The 17,891-nt window shown below is 44.0% G+C and overlaps 1 protein-coding gene across 2 annotated transcripts in view; it reads left to right on the top strand.

Moving 5' to 3' along the window:
* Positions 1–9,770: 9,770 nt before the first annotated feature.
* Positions 9,771–17,891, top strand: part of GAB1 (GRB2 associated binding protein 1) — a 139,846-nt gene continuing 131,725 nt past the window's right edge. The window contains exon 1 of one of the 2 annotated variants that reach the window (XM_007463998.1): positions 9,771–10,173. In XM_007463998.1, coding sequence (XP_007464060.1) covers positions 10,102–10,173 — 72 coding nt within the window. In that variant the 5' untranslated portion in view covers positions 9,771–10,101. The remainder of the gene's footprint in view (positions 10,174–17,891) is intronic. The other variant, XM_007463997.1, reaches the window with a different exon arrangement.

The following is a 17,891-nucleotide window of genomic DNA, read 5'->3' as shown; positions in this document are numbered from 1 at the left end:
GATATTTTTGTTTCTTTTTTAGAAAATATACTGAATTTTATTAATATGCTGTAGACAGCCTGAAGTGTTAATCTCCACCTGTACCTTTAAGACTTTCATTATGATGTACAAGGTGTATTTACCCTCTAGCCAAATAATTTTTGAGCAACTTGGTGGAGCCTCCAGTTTACATATCTTACAAAATATTTTCATTGCAGTTGCAAAATCTTATACTTTGCATTGCTGGCAACTTTTAATGATATATATGTGGGGTTATAGATTTTATTTATTTATTTTTTATTGGCGTATATTTGCTTTACACGGCTGTGTCAGTTTCTGCTGTACAGCAAAGTGAATCAGCCATACGTATACATACATCCCCTCTTTTTTCGATTTCCTTCCCATTTAGGTCACCACAGAGCACCGACTAGAGTTTCCTGTGTTGTGCAGTAGGTTCTCATTAATTATCTATTTTATATATATATAGTAGTGTATATATGTCAATCTCAATCTCCCAATTCATCCCACCACCCCCTTCCCCCTTGGTATCCAAAGGTTTGTTCTCTATGTCTGTTTCTATTTCTGCTTTGCAAATAAGATCATCTATACCATTTTTCTAGATTCCACATATATGCGTTAATATATTTGTTTTTCCCTTTCTGACTTACTTCACTCTGTATGACAGTCTCTAGGTCCATCCGTGTCTCTACAAATGACCCAATTTCGTTCCTTTTTATGGCTGAGTAATATTCCATTGTATATATGTACCACATCTTCTTTATCCATTCCTCTGTTGATGGACATTTAGGTTGCTTCTATGTCCTAGCTATTGTAAATAGTGCTGCAATGAACATTGGGGTGCATGTATCTTTTTGAGTTATGGTTTCCTCTGGGTATATGCCCAGGAGTGGGATTGCTGGGTCATATGGTAGTTCTGTTTTTAGTTTTTTAAGGAACCTCCATACTGTTCTCCATAGTGGCTGTATCAATTTATATTCTCACCAACAGTGTAAGAGGTTTCCCTTTTCTCCACACCCTCTCCAGCATTTATTGTTTGTAGATTTTTTGCTGATGGCCATTCTGACTGGTGTGAGGTGATACTTAATTGTAGTTTTGATCTGCATTTCTCTAATAGTGATATTGAGCATCTTTTCATGTGTTTGTTGGCCATCTGTACGTTTCAAGGATATTTTCATTCCAAATTATTTAAACACAACTTCCTTAGAAATATTTAGATGTGTGAAAATTTCAATGTTTAAAGTTTAGGTTTAAGTTACTTATTAATTTGAAAATATTACATGACTTCTGTTTTTTAAAACTTGGAATTTCCTATTACTAAAGGAATACATTTTTGTTATAGGAAAATCATCAAATATACATAAGTGGAAAATTTTAAAAAGAAAAACAATCTCACCTTTAGGTATCAATAATAATATAAAGCACAGTTTGTCACTTTTTGGAGTCTGGTTATTCAGGAGACAATTCCTACCTGTCTTAGTCCATTTGGGTTGCTATAACAAAAAAAACATCAACTGGGTAGCTTATAAATAACAGAAATTTATTTCTCACAGTTCTGGAGGCTAGGAAGGCCAGTATCAAGGTGCCAGAAGATTTGGTGTCTGGAAAGGGCCCAATTTCTGGTTCATAGTTGGCACCTTCTTGCTGTGCCCCACTTAGTGGAAGGAGGGAAGGGAGCTAGCTCTGCCTGTTTTACAGAGTCATTAACCTCACTCACTAGGGCTCTGTCCTTACGACCTAATCACCTCCCTGAAGCCCCACCTGGGGGTTAGGATTCTAAGGGGACAGAAACATTCAGACTGTAGCAATACCCAAACACCTCGACTCCAGCACCATCTCTTCTTACCATGTCAGGAGCGAGCAAACATCTGGGTCATCAGCCACCTGAGGAAAGCCCTTCACTTCCTTCATTCACTCATTCATTCCACAAATATGCATTAAGAACTGATTATATGCCAGGTACCCTGGTAGGTGTTAGGGGTACAAATAAAGTGAATAAACAAAACAGACAGGGTCCTTTCCCTCCACAAAGTCCATTACCTAGTGAGGGCAGTCAACATCAATAAAATAATCTCACAAACGATGTAAAATGACAACTATGATATCTGTCTCTTACAACAGGACAGTAAGAGGGTAGAGTAGGGGATATGACTCAACCAAGGTCTGAGGAAACTTTTCCAGAGGGAGAGATGGGTGACCCAAGATCTGAAGGGCAGGCAGGAATGAACCAGCCCCAATAAAAGACAAGGAAAGTCATACAAGGGAGATAGCAGCATGCCAGGCACAGGAACAGAGAGAACACAGAGGACCTGGAGGGGAAAGGAAAAAGAGTGTGTTTGAGGAACCGGAAGAAGGCCTAAGTGATTGAGCACAGAAGGAGATAGGTAAGTGGTCCAGATGAGGCTGGATGGACACCTGTGGAGGGGAGAGGCCACTCACATCTGGTTGGCCACGTTAAGGATGTTGGTTTTTATCCTATGCTCAGTGGGCAGCCACTGAAGTGATTAATTTGTGCTTTACAATGATTTCTCTGGCTGAAAAGTGGAGAATCTATGGGGCAGGGGAAAAAAGGAACCGGACACATTAAGCATGTGACCAAAGATCGAAGAGAGAGAGGAAATAGCTTGAAAAGAAATGGATGGAATGGAAAAATAATATATAGACAAGCTCATCTACATTTGGTAGTGGGCTGGTAATGGAAGACAATTATAAAGGAAGATGTAAAGAGTGACTCCAAGAGAAATAAAAAGAAACTGGAGTTGATTTGGTGAGAGTTGAGGAAGAGATCATGATTCTGATTTGGTTGATTTGTGTAGAGCAAAGTGGCATGTAAAGAAGGCAGTTCTATTTACAGGTTGGTGGTTCAGAAGAGAGAACTGGTCTGGGGATGAAAATTTGTCAAGTGTCAAATACCACCCACGTGAGAAAGTATAGGATGAGAAGAGTGGTGGGCTAGACTTTAGAATGCCAAGGGCCAGTAAAAGAAGAGCCTGCAAAGAAATCTGAGTGGAGCAGGGAGATAGGAAGGTTCAAACCTGTGATGTCTCAGAGGCCAAGGTTCTGAGAGTTTTAGGAAGGCGTGAAAATTCTCATCTGATTTAGTGACGTGGGGGTCACGACCTTGGAAAATATAAGAGAGAAAGTGGGATGGAAGCCAAGGTGAAGGAGATTGAAGAGTAAGGGAGGATGAACAAGAGATAGGAAACTATAGCAACACTCAACAGAAGTCTGGCTGTGAAAGAGGAGAGAAAAGCTGGTAGAGAAAAAGGTAGATAAAAAGCAATATATGGGGGGTGGGTAGTGGTGGGAGATTGGGATTGACATATATACACTAATATGCATAAAATAGATAACCAATAAGAACTTGCTGTATAAAAAATAAAATAAAGTTCAAAACAAAACAAAACTAAATGTGCAGGGACTAAAATACCTACAGAGAGACTTCCCTGGTGATGCAGTAGTTAACACTCCACACTCTCAAAGCAAGGGGACGGGGTTCGATCCCTGGTCTGGGAACTGGATCCCACACCATGCCGCAACTAGGAGTTCACATGCCACAACTAGGGAGCCCGCCTGCCGCAAATAAGACCCGATGCAACCAAATAAATAAATTTTTTTTTAAAGGCAATATACGTTGTAGAGGATTTTTTAAAATGTTTTGTCTTAAGAGATGTGAGTATATTTAAAATGGAATGGATAATTTAACTCAGTTTCCAGTTAAAACTGAAGGGAACTATACAGTCTGTTGCCTACAATCCTTTTGTCAAATACAGTGCAGCCAACTTTCATTTTAATGTTATGGTAGTTTATTCAGAGGAACAGTGTTAACATTCAGGGAGAATTAAATAACCTGTACCTGCATGTTATCAGGAATTTCATATAAGATTCCTCTCACAATAGCTGTTTGAAAAGGCATCATAGTAATGGCTCCTTTCCATTTAAAAAAGAGTTGGGTGTGTATGCGTGTGCGTGTATGTGAATGTACACCCTATCAGAACATGGTGGTATCAAACAAAATTTGGCAAATTACAGCCCTTTGGCTAAATCTGGCTCACTACTTGTTTTTTGTTTTTTTAATTTATTTTTGGCTGCATTGGGTCTTCATTGCTGTGCACGAGCTTTCTCTAGTTGTGGCAAGTGGGGGTTACTCTTTGCTGTGGTGCACAGGCTTCTCATTGCAGTGGCTTCTCTTGGTGCAGGGCACGGGTTCTAGGTGCACAGGCTTCAGTAGTTGTGGCACATGGGCTCAGTAGTTGTGGCTTGCAGGCTCTAGAGCGCAGGCTCAGTAGTTGTGGCACACGGGCTTAGTTGCTCCACGGAATATGGGCTCTTCCCAGCCCAGGGCTCAAACCCTTGTCTCCTGCATTGGCAGGAGGATTCCCAATCACTGCGCCACCAGGGACGTCCCACTATTTGTTTTTTTAAATAAAGTTTTATTGCAACACACACAAGTGATACAATTACATAGAGAGTATTTAGATATAGAGAGAAGAGATCATTTATAGGGTGATGTTCTTGAAAAGATGCAATGGCATGAAATCCAAAGCATAAGTGGAGGGACTGACCTCTCATAACAGGAAAGCAATGCCTTTCATTTGCCGTGGGAAGGGGGGAGTAGCAGGACTGAAGATGGTATGTAGGTTTGCACGTTTGATGGCTAGTGGCTGAAGGAGTTTCCATCTGAGCACTTTGGTTTTCTGATGAAACTATAAGATCTTTGGTTGATGGAGGGTTTGGACATTTGAGATATCTGAAGCTGGTTTAAGAATTATTGCAAGCATCATTCATAATAGCCAAAAAGTAGAAACAATCCAAATGTCCATCATCTGATAAATGGATAAGAAAAATGTGAAATATCCATATAATGCAATAGTATTTAACATTTAATGTTTAACATTATAAAGGAATGAAGTACTGATGCATGCTACAACAATGCAAAAACCTTGACAACATTATGCTGAGAGGAACCAGTCACAGAAGGTCACATGTTGTATGATTCCATTTATATGAAATGTCCAAAGGAGGCAAATCCATAGAAACAGAAAGATTACTGGTTGTCAGGGATGCAGGGGGAGGAGGAATGGGGTTTCTTTTCGGGGTGATGAAATATTCTGAAATTAGCGGTGAGGTTGAAGAATTTTGTGAATATACTAAAATCACTGAATTCTATACTTTAAAAATGTGAATTTTATGGTAGGTGGACTATATCTCAATAAAGCTGTTGTTTAATAAAAAGAAGACAGAAAGAAAGAAAACTTTTTTGCAGAGAATATAGTGCACTGTCCAGATAAAGGAAGTGGGATAGCCAGGTACCAGAGACATCCATAAAGCTAATGAAGCTGGCTGCACAGGTCCCCACGAGAGTAGGGAGCTGCTGGGAGAGGCTGGGTGTCCTAGTTGGGAGGGGAAGTTAGGATGCACTCAGAAAGCATATCCGTGTAAGGATTCTGGCAAATTATCATAGAGGTCTCAAAAGAAAGGCATCTGTATCTCAAAGGCACCAGTAATTTGTTCCTTATTCATTTCCTCATTCTAGATTCATATTCATCGTAATTTTTAATTGTATTTTCTTTTCCTTTAAAATGACTCCACAAACTGTATATGCTTCAGGTTGCAGAAGACCAAGATCTGCCCCTGCAGAGAGCTGAGGATCTATCTATTTGAGGTCACTGAACATGAATTTACAGTGACATCACTGATTCTGTTGTGTAACTTTCTCCAGCAGCGCTTGGCTGTTTGGGTGCAGAAGCAAGTGCAGTCAGGTTCACCCAGTGTTGGGGTTTTGTGAGTGGGAAGCATGTTATTAAAAATGTGGACCGCAAAATTCAAACTGGATAAGGGGGGGAAGTGGAGATGGAGAGGTCTGATGGGTCATGCGAAAGCAGCGGTGTCAATAGGCTAGAAAGCTGTTGGAGAAGAAAGATTACAGAGGAAGAACTTGAAAGATCAAGTTGGAAGATGAGTAGCTGGAGTGGGCTGCTGGAGGTGAATGACAAAGTCCACGGAGGGGTGACGGTTTGAGGTGATTTGAAGGCCATGGGAGGTGACAATTGGCACTTGCTCTGAGGAAAAGTCTAAACTCTAAGAAGATCTCCAGGCCTCAGCACAATCTGTCCCTTGCCTGCTTCTGTCACCTTACCCAGTCCAATGTCCCTCTCACTCGTCTCCCTGCTGCCTTCATTCAGGTCCTCCGGAGTTTCTTCCAGCATGAGGATTTAGACACCTCCTAGTTTCTCTGTTGTCTGGAATACTCTTCTCTGCTGCTTGGCCAGGCCATTCCTACTCATCCTGAGGATCTCAGTTTAAAGTCAGTTCCTCAGAGAAGTCTTTCCCCACATACCCACCCTTCTCCCAGCGGGTAGAGCCTCCAGTTGTATGCCCAGGTAAGACTCTTTGTTTTTCCTTCACAGCATTTATCAACTGTATCGTAGAAGTTACTGGGCTAATGACTAGTAAAATGCTCTTCTCTAGAATAAAGGAGTGAGGTAATAGGTCTGGCTAACCTCCCTATTATATCCTGGGTCCTCAAGAACTTGTATATACAAAGACATTCCATAAATATTTGTTGTATGAATGAAATTTAAGATACTGATGTGTAATAGTGTTTTCCAGCATACCTTTTGACATATAAGGATACAGAACGTAATTTTACAGATAATCTAAAAATGGCATATAATGTAAAGATAAAGCCAATTTCCTTTCTAACATACATACATGAAGACATATCTATCTTCAACCTCTCCTCACTTATTTGATCTCTAGAAATATAAATCTCAAACAACATAGTCGAAGATAAGGGAAAATACTTAATGATTTCTTATATGGAAATGAGATCATTGAATCCCCTATTTGAAATAATGAAAAAGATTACTGGGTATACAGCTGGTCCTTCCATATCCTTGGGCTCCTCATCCGAGGAGCCAACCAACCTCGGATGGGAAATACTTGGAAAAAATCCAGAAAGTTCCAAAAAGCAAAACTTGAATTTGCTGCATGCTGGCAACAATTTACATAGCATTTACATTGTATTAGGTATTATAAGTAATTAGAGATGATTTATAGTATAAAGATGTGAATACTACACCATCTTATACAAGGAAATTGAGCATCAAAGGATTTTGGTATGGGGAGGGGTCCTGAAACCCATTCCCCAGGGATAAGGAGGGCTGACTGTATTACAGTCTTCCATTAAAAAGAATCTGAAAAAGCATATATGTATATATATATACATACACACACATACATAAACATACATGTGTATCACTGAATCACTATACTGTACGCCTGAAACTAAAACAACAATTTAAAATAAACTATACTTCAATTTAAAAAAAAAAAAGGACTTTAGGGATTTCCCTGTCTGTCCAGTAGTCAAGAATTCCTCTTCCACTGCAGGGTACATGGGTTCGAGCCCTGGCTGGGGAACTAAGATCCTGTGTGCCACATGGCTGTGGCCAAAAAAAAAGAAAAAGAGAGAGACAGAGAGATTTTAAAAAAAGGACTTTATAACAGGAGTGGAGGAAGTGGTAAATTATCTAGCCAACAGTTAACTATGAAAGAGTGGACTAGTCTTAGCAATGTTAATTATAAATACTTTGACTCAGTGTACAGACACACTGCCTGTGGGAGAAGTGGAAAACGAATTCAGTGATTTATTTTCATTTGGACGGCTTGTGGTAAAACCTGAGTTTACATAAAAATTGCTTTGGTTTATGAGCTGCCAAAAAAATTACACTCACTTGTATTCTAAAAAGCCTTAAAATTTAAGAAAAACAATGAACCCCCTTTGCTTGTTTTTTCTCTCTCAGTTCTCCTTACGGTTATCCCTTTGATCCTTCACAAAACAAGTCTGATTCTCTTCTTCACAACATCTTTCAAATCTCTGGCTAGCTGCCTCTTTAAGGAAGACTTGTCTCATCCTATCTGACCTGGTCCCACCCTGGTTATTCTTCTAATTTACTGTGTTTATTTCCCCCAGGGCACAACATTTATCACAATCTGTACTTGTGTTGACCCCTGTTTACTATCCCACGCAGCCACAGAAATGTCACTTCCATGAGTGCAGAGACCTCTAGTTCTCACCACCCCAGCACCTAATTTCCTACAACTGTACAAGCTTTTCAAACTCAGAGGAACTCCTGAAAGTGAATGTTGTATTAACAAGAAAATGCCTGAGGTTATTTTTTCCAGAAACGTTCACTTATCTCCTACTATTTTTAGCACTTTTATCTGATTATTTATATTACCTTCCAAAATTTGTGTGAGGGCTTTGCTTTCCATAAATAAACTGGAAAAGATATTTCTATTACAGGATCGTGTTAAACTCAGGACCACGTACCATAATTGCAAAGCACACGCAAGAAAGCAAATAGCGCTAAGACATCCAGTAAGTTTCCCTTTTCTGGTCCAACACCCCAAAGGTAGATTTTAAACAAATGCCAAGTCAAGTGGAAGAAACTGGCAACAAATGGAGGGAGTGTGAGACTTCAAAATGTCCCAGAGATCGATTCAACCAAATCCTTTGGCCCCGCTAAGCGTTCCCACACCACTCAGGCAAGGCTGCTCCGGGGACCAGCCCACACCAGCCCGGAAGGGTCCCCCTCTGCCATCCGCTCCAGGCTGGTCGCCTTAGCGCGTTCCCCCGGGTCCTCGCCCTCCTGGTCCCTGCCCTTCAGACTCGCGGGCAGGGATCCGGGGGTCGCAGACTCTCCAGGGCGCGCGGTCTCCCTCCGGGCTGTTTTGCTTTGCGCGCTGTCAAGTACAAACACCCCAGCCCCTCCCCCTCCAACTCCTCATCTCGTGCACTGTACTAACTCCGAACTGACACTCGGCTGAACCAAGATGGCAATCTCCAGACTTGAACATTCGAAGGTTCCTCGCTCCGCCCGGAGCCCCAGCCCCGGCGGCACCGCCCTCGCCGAGGCCTCGCCGCCTTCCCCGGCGAGCAGGCCGCCGGGGTCTCCGGGCTCCACGGCCGCCGGGCGGCCGAGGACCCCTCTCCAGCTTCCCGAACTACAGATCCCAGGGTGCCTCTCGGACTCCCGCTCCCTCCCTCTCTCGCTCCCTCCCTCCCTCCGTGCGTCTCCTCCTCCCTGGCCCTTGTTTTGGCTGGAAGCGCTCCGGCGGAGTTAGAGAAAGTCTGGGCAGAAACCGCAGCCGGCCCGAACGTGGGAAGGGGAGGAGGAAAGGAAGAGGGAGCCGGGAGGCCGGGAGAGGGAGGGATCGGGGCCGGGGCCCAGGCCGCTCAGAACCTGCCGCGCGCCCGGGGGTGGGGGAGGCGGCGCGGGAGGAGCGCGAGGGGACTGGACGGTGGGCTGGGTCCCCGCAGCCGAGCAGCCGAGAGCCTAGTTCCTTCGCCGCCCTCCGCCCTCTCTTTCCCGCGGCGGCGGCGAGCGCGGACCCACCCTCCGGCGGGACCTCTGCCCTGCCCAGCGACGCCCCTCCGTGGCCCTGGACCAGCCCTGCGCCCGCTGTCCACGGGACCCTCGCGGCTTCCCCTTTCCTCCCGGCTGCCCGGGCGCCGCGGAGAAGTGACCTACCCTCCCGCGAGGAGGGGGAAGGAGAGGATCGCGCAGGGCGCACCGAAACCGAGAGCGGGCGAGCCAGAGTGGGCACCGCGCAGGGCATTTGTGTGTGTGTGTGTGGGTGTGTGTATGGTGTGTGTGAGTTTGGGTGTGCGCGCGTGCGGCGTCGTGTCTGTCTAGAGAGCGCTCTGGGAGGTCCCGTCCCGAGGGGGCGGAGCGCAGGGGGCCGAGGCTTGGGCTCCGCGCCGGGGCAGAGTCCCGTTGAGCCAGAGCGCGAAGGAGGCAGCCGGCGGGACGGCGCGCCTGGCGGCTGGGCGGGCGCACTGAAGGGAGGCCGGGGCGCCCTCGGCCCGGCCGCGGACCCTGCCCCGAGGTATCGGCCTCGGCGGCGCAGCCCGCTTCTACTCAAGTCCGCGGACCTGCTTGCGGGGGAAGAAGCTCGGAGGCCGAGAGCCGGCGCGCCGCGGAGCCCGTCCGCCCGGGGTGCGCCGCGGGAGAGCTAGGTCCCCGCAGCTGCGCGGCTGTCCGGCGTCGGCGGTGTCGGGAGCGCGCCCGGCCCGGAGCCGGAGAGGCGCGCACCATGAGCGGCGGCGAAGTGGTCTGCTCCGGATGGCTCCGCAAGTCACCCCCGGAGAAAAAGTTGAAGCGTTATGTAAGTAGAGCTCGGCTGCCGTTCCCCTTCCCGGGCGGCTCGCGCGCGGGCTGCTGCTTCCCCTTGGTCCCCATCCTTTTCCCGTGGGCCCTTTCCCCGGCAGGCTGGGGACCGAGGCTGGACACTCACGCCCGGGCCTCCTCTTGGCCGGGCACCTTTCTTCCTCCAGATTCCAGACATCGGCCCGTAGGAGGGCCCGGCATGGCCAGCTGAGCGCCGGCTGCATGTTTTTATTGTTCCTTTTAGAAGGGGCGAGGGGGAGAGCATTCTCCTTTCGTTATATCTGCAGGGAATCCTTAGGGACTGCTGTATAGTGAATTTCCCGCAGTGGGAAACCCACGGAGGTGTTGGAACTCATCAGCCCTCTCTTTGGTCCGCGCTCCCTCCCGCCTTCCCCTCGGGGTGGTTGCCGGAAGCGGGCGGGGGACCTGGGAAGTTGGCCTTAGAGCCGAGCATCTCCAGTCCGCGTACACGGGAAAGAAAAAAGTTATTACGCGCCCTACCGTTTGCTTAGCACGGTTCACATTTTCGCGGTTTTGAAGCGAGGGACCTTGGAGTTTGGCCCGAGAGCCTTGGCAGTTTGCTGCGAAAGGAGGGCGCTGGGGGGAGCCTGGTGTCTGGTGTTCGGGCGCCGTGGACACGCTGTCAAACCCCGCAGGAGAGGACAGCTGGGGCCAGTCAGGATTTCTGTGTGTTACGGTACTTTCCCAGGCCACTCGAATTGCTTCTGCTGATTATGTGTTAAACCGTTTTAGCTGTTAAGGAAGATATTCCTTGAAAGAACCAACCTTGCTTAGGTGGAAATCTGTGTCCTCTTGCGGGGGGGGGGGGTCTGCGATCTTATCCCCTTCTCCCCCATTGGCTCTTTGTTGCTGCCCCCTGCAAAAGACAGAAATGACACCTTCGCCCTGGCATATGACGCAAATATTTTTCTAGTAAAGTATGTCTCGAAAGCAAAATGTATGCCCCCTTAAATATAAATTTACTACCAGGGGGCCGACACTAATGATGGAACCTGTTTCTTGTGGAAGGGTATCTACATCCAGAGTGAGAACTCGAGGTAACCCTATTAGTCACTGTTTGCTTGCATAGAACGGAGTGAAGTGCAATATTTAACTTCACTGACAGCTCACCGGTGAGTTTCTGGTTTACTTTCTGCCAGAATTTGTTATAGGCAAGTAATTCTTATTTAAGGATTTGATGCCACAAATCCTAAGAAAGTTCTCCACAGATTTTTTTGAATCCTTCCAAATCCTGTCTCTCCACCCATCACACTTTGCCTGAATATTCTGGTAAATATGCTGACTTTAATCCAAAAATAGGGGAGAGGCAGTGTTGTTTTCAGCTCTGAGTTCTGAAGAGAAGGTTGTATGTGTGTGGGAAGAGGGTGTGGATTGATAGATGTATTTGTTTTGAGAAGGCGCTGTTTAGGAAATGATTGGGTCCTTGGGGGAACTGAAGAACACTACATTAGCTGAAATAGGTAGTGGTAATAGAGGTTTAATGCTTTCTTTCACATGATTGGTTTATGGCTCTCTCAAAAGATGCCTCGCACTGGGCTAGGGACCATAAGATTAAAAAATACAGTAGGAAAAAAGACTTGCCTCTTGGGCTTGCAATTTAATGTAATACAAACCAGGAAGAAAATCAGCCCCAAAGATTATGTCTTAACAAGGACCAAGAAAATGGAAAATTTGAATTTTAAAAAATGTATTATTTCATTTGATCATTACAACAGTTTTATGAGGCGGGTATTACATGTCTGTTGAACAGATGAGAACACGGTCTACATAACCAGAGTGTGCCAGAGGCAGGGTTTGAACCCAGATCTGCCTGCCTGACTGGCCTTTGAAAGGTTAATGAGTCATCTAGTTGATTTCAAGCGGCCCTCAGGCCGGTCATCTGTAAACAGCCTTTCCAGTTGTAACTTTCTATGAGTCTATGGATATAGGTTGAGCATGCAAGGAAGGGACGGGCTGCGCATCAGAGGTGCAGTGCTGAAGAAACACAAGACAAGCATGTGTGCACAAAAGGTAGCTAGCAATGCCACATCGTTTCTGATTGTGTGCCCAAGTGGATCACTATGGGTATTTCATAGATGTTTTGAGGAACAAGCTTGTAGACTGAAACCATAGGAATACTTTAGGGAGACAATGGGCTCCCTAAATTGTTGTCAGCTGAGGGGAGAATATGCCTAACAGCGGAGGGAGGCGGGTTTTTCTTTGCCTGGCTGGGCACTGGGGTTTTCTTTCCACACCAGTGAAGTACATAGAGACAGCCCAGGAAGAAAGTGGGCAGGGTGGCCACCGGAATTGAGGGGTCCAAGAGCGTGACTGGAGACTTATAAGTTAAAATGAGTCTTGTCTTATATTTGCACTGTCAGGTTGGTTGCCCAGATTTTGACATTCCCAGATGATTGCTCTTTGGCTTGGTATCCACTTCAGATAGTTTTGGCTAAAGCAGCTTTGCCCCTCAAAGACATTGGCATATATACATGCATCTCCTGTGCTGGTTTGGTTTTCATGTAGAATCTTTATTTTCTGGATGAAAGGAAACATTGTTGGCCACCCAGTAGGCAAAATGTTGCTTGATAATGGTTTTGAATGAACAGATTCACTGTGATAAGATATCTTGGATGCCTGGTACTGTAATTGTTAAATGAAACTTCAGGGAGTTTGAACACTGATTTTGTTGGGGAACATTTGGCCAGAGAACTTTGACAGTTGTCTTGCTGTTTACAGTATTTATAGGGTAGTCCAAGCATTGATTAAAATGATCCATCAGGGCTTTTAAGTGACAAAAAATTGTTTTAGTTTTATCTTCAAAGTTATCTCAAGGTATGGCCCCCATGCATTCCATTTACAACTCCATTTTATGTTTGCTGTTTTGTAGTCATCAGCATTGTTTTTTTATATTGGTATGTTCCTCAGATATGGAAGCTTTTCTTGAATTTCCTAAAGAGAGTGGAAGTGGCATAAAAGACAGTTAAGACAAAGGCTAGTGAGCGGATTCTCCAGCCTTTTTGCCTCTTTTTAATTTTTTCTATATTTATTTGCAAAAGGGTAAGAACCTCTTGTATGTGTTCCATCCTCTGAGGATTTTTAGAAGTCCACTTAATATGGAGGTGAAGATTTTTCTGCTTTCTCTCAGTTTTGCTACTACTGTGTTGCTGTTTTCATCCTGTGTTAATATATTAAACAGCTGATTTTTCACTCTGTTAAGGACCTGAGTAGAATCACATACAGATCAATCTCACTAGGGTTACAGAAACCAAGTAGACTCTTGGTAGTATGCACTCAACGGCAGCGCTCAGGCATTTAAAGGGCTGTTTAAAGACAGATTAGCCATTTGAAATAATGGTAGAATTTTCATCAGGATTTGAAATTTTAGCTGAGATAAAAGGTAAGTCTTGAAAACAAAGGATTGCTCCAAGCCAGCTGGCTGTCTCCCTATCTCTGCAGGGGGGAGCTTCCCTATGGCCTGCCTCAAGCCAAGTCACCAAGTTTGGGCTCCTCCGTGGCCCAGATGTCTGCCTTGGGCCGGTGTGCAATCTCAGCAGGAGAACCTGCTTCTGGACCAGGGCAAGGTGGCCTGCTAGCTGCCAGCCAGCTGGGGCACAAAACCTCAGCCAGTTCTTGGGTGTGTAATCTGCACCCAGCTTGGGCTCTGCTCTTCAGCTGTCAGTTCATAGGATGTTTTTTGTCTGAACTTGTGGTTCTGGGAATGGACTTAGAAACAGAAATAGCATCTTCCTCTGGGTGGGCACCTGACATCTTACATGGAGGAGAGAGGCATGGGAAAGGCAAAATAACAGCATCTCCTTGGTTCAAGGACAACCCAGGAGCTGGGCTAAGTCCCTGTTCCATAGTGTCACTACAACAAAGAGGACTGGGATGTTTGGAAGCTTTTCCTGCCCCTTTTTGGCAATTCCCAGTAGCAGATTCTGCTACTGGGAATTGCCAGTAGTCAACAGATTCTGAAGCTTTTGCTTACAGTGACTGAAGGAGCATAATTATTCTGTTCAAGGAAATTTTTTCCTGCAATTCTCCCATTAGTGAACATTCCATTCAAATTTCGAATGTTTTCTTTTTACCTTTTCCAATAAGGCAGGAACATTGTTTCTACTAAGAAAGATCATCAACTAGCAATTACATTGTCTTTATGAAAGTTAATGATAGTTAATTCTTTTATTGTGCCTGGGCTTAGTGATATGAGTTGCTGAATCCCTAAATCTGATTGTTGTCTTTTGGGATTCAAAATTACTACTAAGAAGGTGTATCAGCTTGGAGGGTAGTTTTAGAATTCTGCTGTTTTAAATTTTTTTTTAATTGATCATCTTTGAACAAATACAAAAACATGGCAAGAATATATACTTGGATAATCTGGTTGACAGGTGAACTGGTTATTTCAGTGTGTTTTGCCATAATGAGTCTGCTTAAAGAATATGAAAGAAATGGAGCGACAAGCCACTTTTAAGGCTAAGTAAGATTCCATAGTTTGGAGTTGACATAAAAAATACGTAGCTGAGGTCTTGATGATTTGCAGGTTGAGGACATTTAAGAGGTGATTAACTGCCGACACTGCTAATTTTCTTACAGAGACTAACACACGAGAAGGAACATCGTAGCAGGTGGATTACCACTTTATTTTTGAGGGGTTTTGGGTAAATTGGGCCATGGTGGAAGGAACCCTGAACTGAGTGTCAGGACCCGGAATTCACCTGGGCTTTGCCACTATTCACGTGATCTTTGGAGCCTTCTGATCCTCAGTTTCCTTATCTGAAAAATGGGGACGTGGTGGGCGAAACATCTACATTCTAAGCTCTCTTGCCCTCAAACATTCCTCTTCTCAGACTTTTCCTTGGCAGGGAGGGGCAGATGGGGAGCTTCTCAATAGGCTTCCTTTTTGGGGGGGAAATAAATCTTCATTTCTTGTTCATCTTAAATAGCCTAGTGAATATATTAGAACTGCAGAAGCAGAATTCTTTGGGGACCCTTCGGCGCTTCCCTTAACAGAATGCAGGCTCACTGAGCCCAGGGCTGCCGCGTGCCTGTGCTGCTGTGTCTGATACAGAGTGGAAGCTCACCAGGTATCTGTTGACTGAATTGATAAACAGGTATCTCTGGAGCTTTTGTAAATGTGCCACGTGTTGAATACCGTGGAAGGAAAGGCCCACTTCCTTCCCGTAAGGAGTTTCTAATCTGTTCCCCAAGACAAGCTGTAAATGCGTGTTCCTTTAAATCGTTTTACAAGAGCTATGTTTATAAGGCTGTATATGATGAATTGCCAAATGGTTGATACAGACAGTAATTGCTTAAGAGCTCAGAATAGAGGGGAGAGGGAGGGGGGCAGCCAGGGAAGACTTCACAGGTGAATTTCAGGCTCTATTCTTGGAAGAATCCAGGTGCTTCTGACAGAAATAGCAAAATCAGAAGGGAAGCCTGGTTTTCAAGGAAGAACGGGGACTTTGTGTTGAGTTCAGACATCCCCGCGAAAAGAACAGAACAGCTCCGTTTCACGCATGGAATTTGGATGTCAGCTGTAACTTGCAGTTTGAGAAGTTTCAGTTTCTGCCATGACCTAATGCTCTTGATGGGATCCTGACCACAAGTGAATTTTCTGTCCCAGGCTAGACAACAAACCAAACAACCCCCCTTGTCCGGTCACCTGAACTTATTAAAATTCCAAGGGACATGTGTTATTTAAGATTTCTTTATGTCTGTTTGGAACTAAATAATTCATTCTGGCAAGCGTTTAGTTGACAACAGAGAGGGAGCATGTTCTGGTAGGAGGGAGAATAAAAGAGCCTTTGATTCATTTGCTTCTGAGTTCCAGCAGGAGGGCAGGGGCTGCCTTGGGCTAGCGTCTTATTTTGGACTTTGGAAGCCATCTTAGCCCAGCTGTGTGAGTGCCAGCCAGTGCTGGAGGAAAGAGAATAACACCATTGGATCACATTAAACCCCTCCTGACTGTTGATGGAAGGGTTTCTCCCATTTCACATTCCTTGCATTAACATGGTGGCTCATTGCCCCCAAGTTAGAGTTCCGTCTGACTTTGCCACTTGAACTTGGATTGAAGTCACAGCACTTCTGTGACTCTCTGTCTCAGTCGACTAAGTACAGGAAACTTAGCAAGACCCAGGTCCCTGTCTGCTCCCCCTCTTCAGCTACAGGAACAGATAAAATCAGCATTCTTTTCTTCTTTGGATTACTCCTGGGCGAAAGTGGCTCATTGTACCATGGATTTCCACGGTCCTTAAATATGTAGCCTCTTCATTTGCCAACTCAGTGGCTGGGGGAGCCTTAATGAATTGGAGATGGTGATGCAGGCCTGTGGAATTACTGGGAAAAGTCCTTTTAGGAACTTGGAAGCTTCGACCATTCCAGGCTTGTCTGTGTGAGCACCTCAAATCCTACAAGAATGCCTTAACTGGAAAAGAATCTTTTATATTTTAAGCAATTCTTTCATTCGTAGGAGCAAAATGCTCCCTAACTGAAGAGAAAAATGCGTATAATGTGTATAAAGTAGATGTGTATAAAGTAGAACCCAGCAGCTTTTGACCCTCCCACAGCCTGCTTTGTAAAAAAAAAAAAAAAATAGTTAAGACTGCACCGAAATGCATGCTTGGTCGTTATCTGGGTTACATTAGCCCTTGAAGCATTCTGATTACAGCTTGTAGCTGCCAAGCCCTGTCCTGCAGTGTTATCTGGAACAAAAATTTTCCATGTGGTTGTTTTTAGCAGAGCTACTATATGCAAACTGCATGTGAAGATGTAAGTCGCAAAGAAATAGAGCTTCTAGAAGGGGAAATGTGAGTGATATTAATTTTTTTTCTACTATTTAACTGTTCTTTCCTTTCTGTGTATTTCAGAAATTTTTATCATTTCTAAACTGAGTTTTCTTTTACTTTTATACACTGGAAAGAATGCCAAATTTACCACAAGTTTTTCATATGGTGGTGTTTTTTTTTCTCCCAGCTTTTTCCTTTGAATTCATACTTGGCCTAGGTAATTCCCCATGTGTTCAAAACAACAACAACAACAACAACAGCAGTGTCCTAAAAGGAAAAAAACAAATGGCTACATTGTTCCATGAATTAAAAACAATATACCAAGAGTCCAAACATTTCTCTTCAATGTAGAAATCTTAGGTCATTTTTTTTTTTTAAAGGAAGAAAAATACTAAACTTTGCTTTAACTATCCTGCTCATTGTTTTTCTTTTCCCTTTTTTATTTATTTTCCTTTGTTTTAACTCATGTCGTTTAATTTTTTTTTGAAAAGTTTTACATATGGTTCTTCTTTAAGAATATCACACATGGAAAAAGAAAACATTAAAATTTCATTTTGCTTTTCATCCTCTGGTCTGAAGAGGGGAAAAAATGTTAATTAACAGTAAGGGTTTGTAACTGACTTCATGTTGCTTAGTTGAATTGAATATTTGTCATTATCGCCTAGAGATATTTAGCAGTTTTATGTGAAATAAGCAGGTAAATATAATTTTAGTTAAGAGGCTTGCTTTTATGAAATAAAATATGCAGGACAGTAGCATCAGGGGATTGAGAACTCAATCTATTTTTGTCATTTTTACTGTAGTTAATATTTTGTAATTGATATTTTGTATTAAATATTTATTGCATTTAATACATCGGTTAGCCAGTTGCTATAAAATTTTATCTGCTAACTTTTTTAAGTGGGAGAGAGGTAAAAAGCACTCTTTC

Source organism: Lipotes vexillifer, unplaced genomic scaffold, assembly GCF_000442215.2.
Source record: "Lipotes vexillifer unplaced genomic scaffold, Lipotes_vexillifer_v1.1 scaffold1293, whole genome shotgun sequence".
In the NCBI taxonomy this organism is placed as follows: domain Eukaryota; kingdom Metazoa; phylum Chordata; class Mammalia; order Artiodactyla; family Lipotidae; genus Lipotes; species Lipotes vexillifer.
The sequence above is the reverse complement of the archived record's forward strand: the minus strand, read 5'-3'. Positions and strand labels throughout refer to the sequence as shown.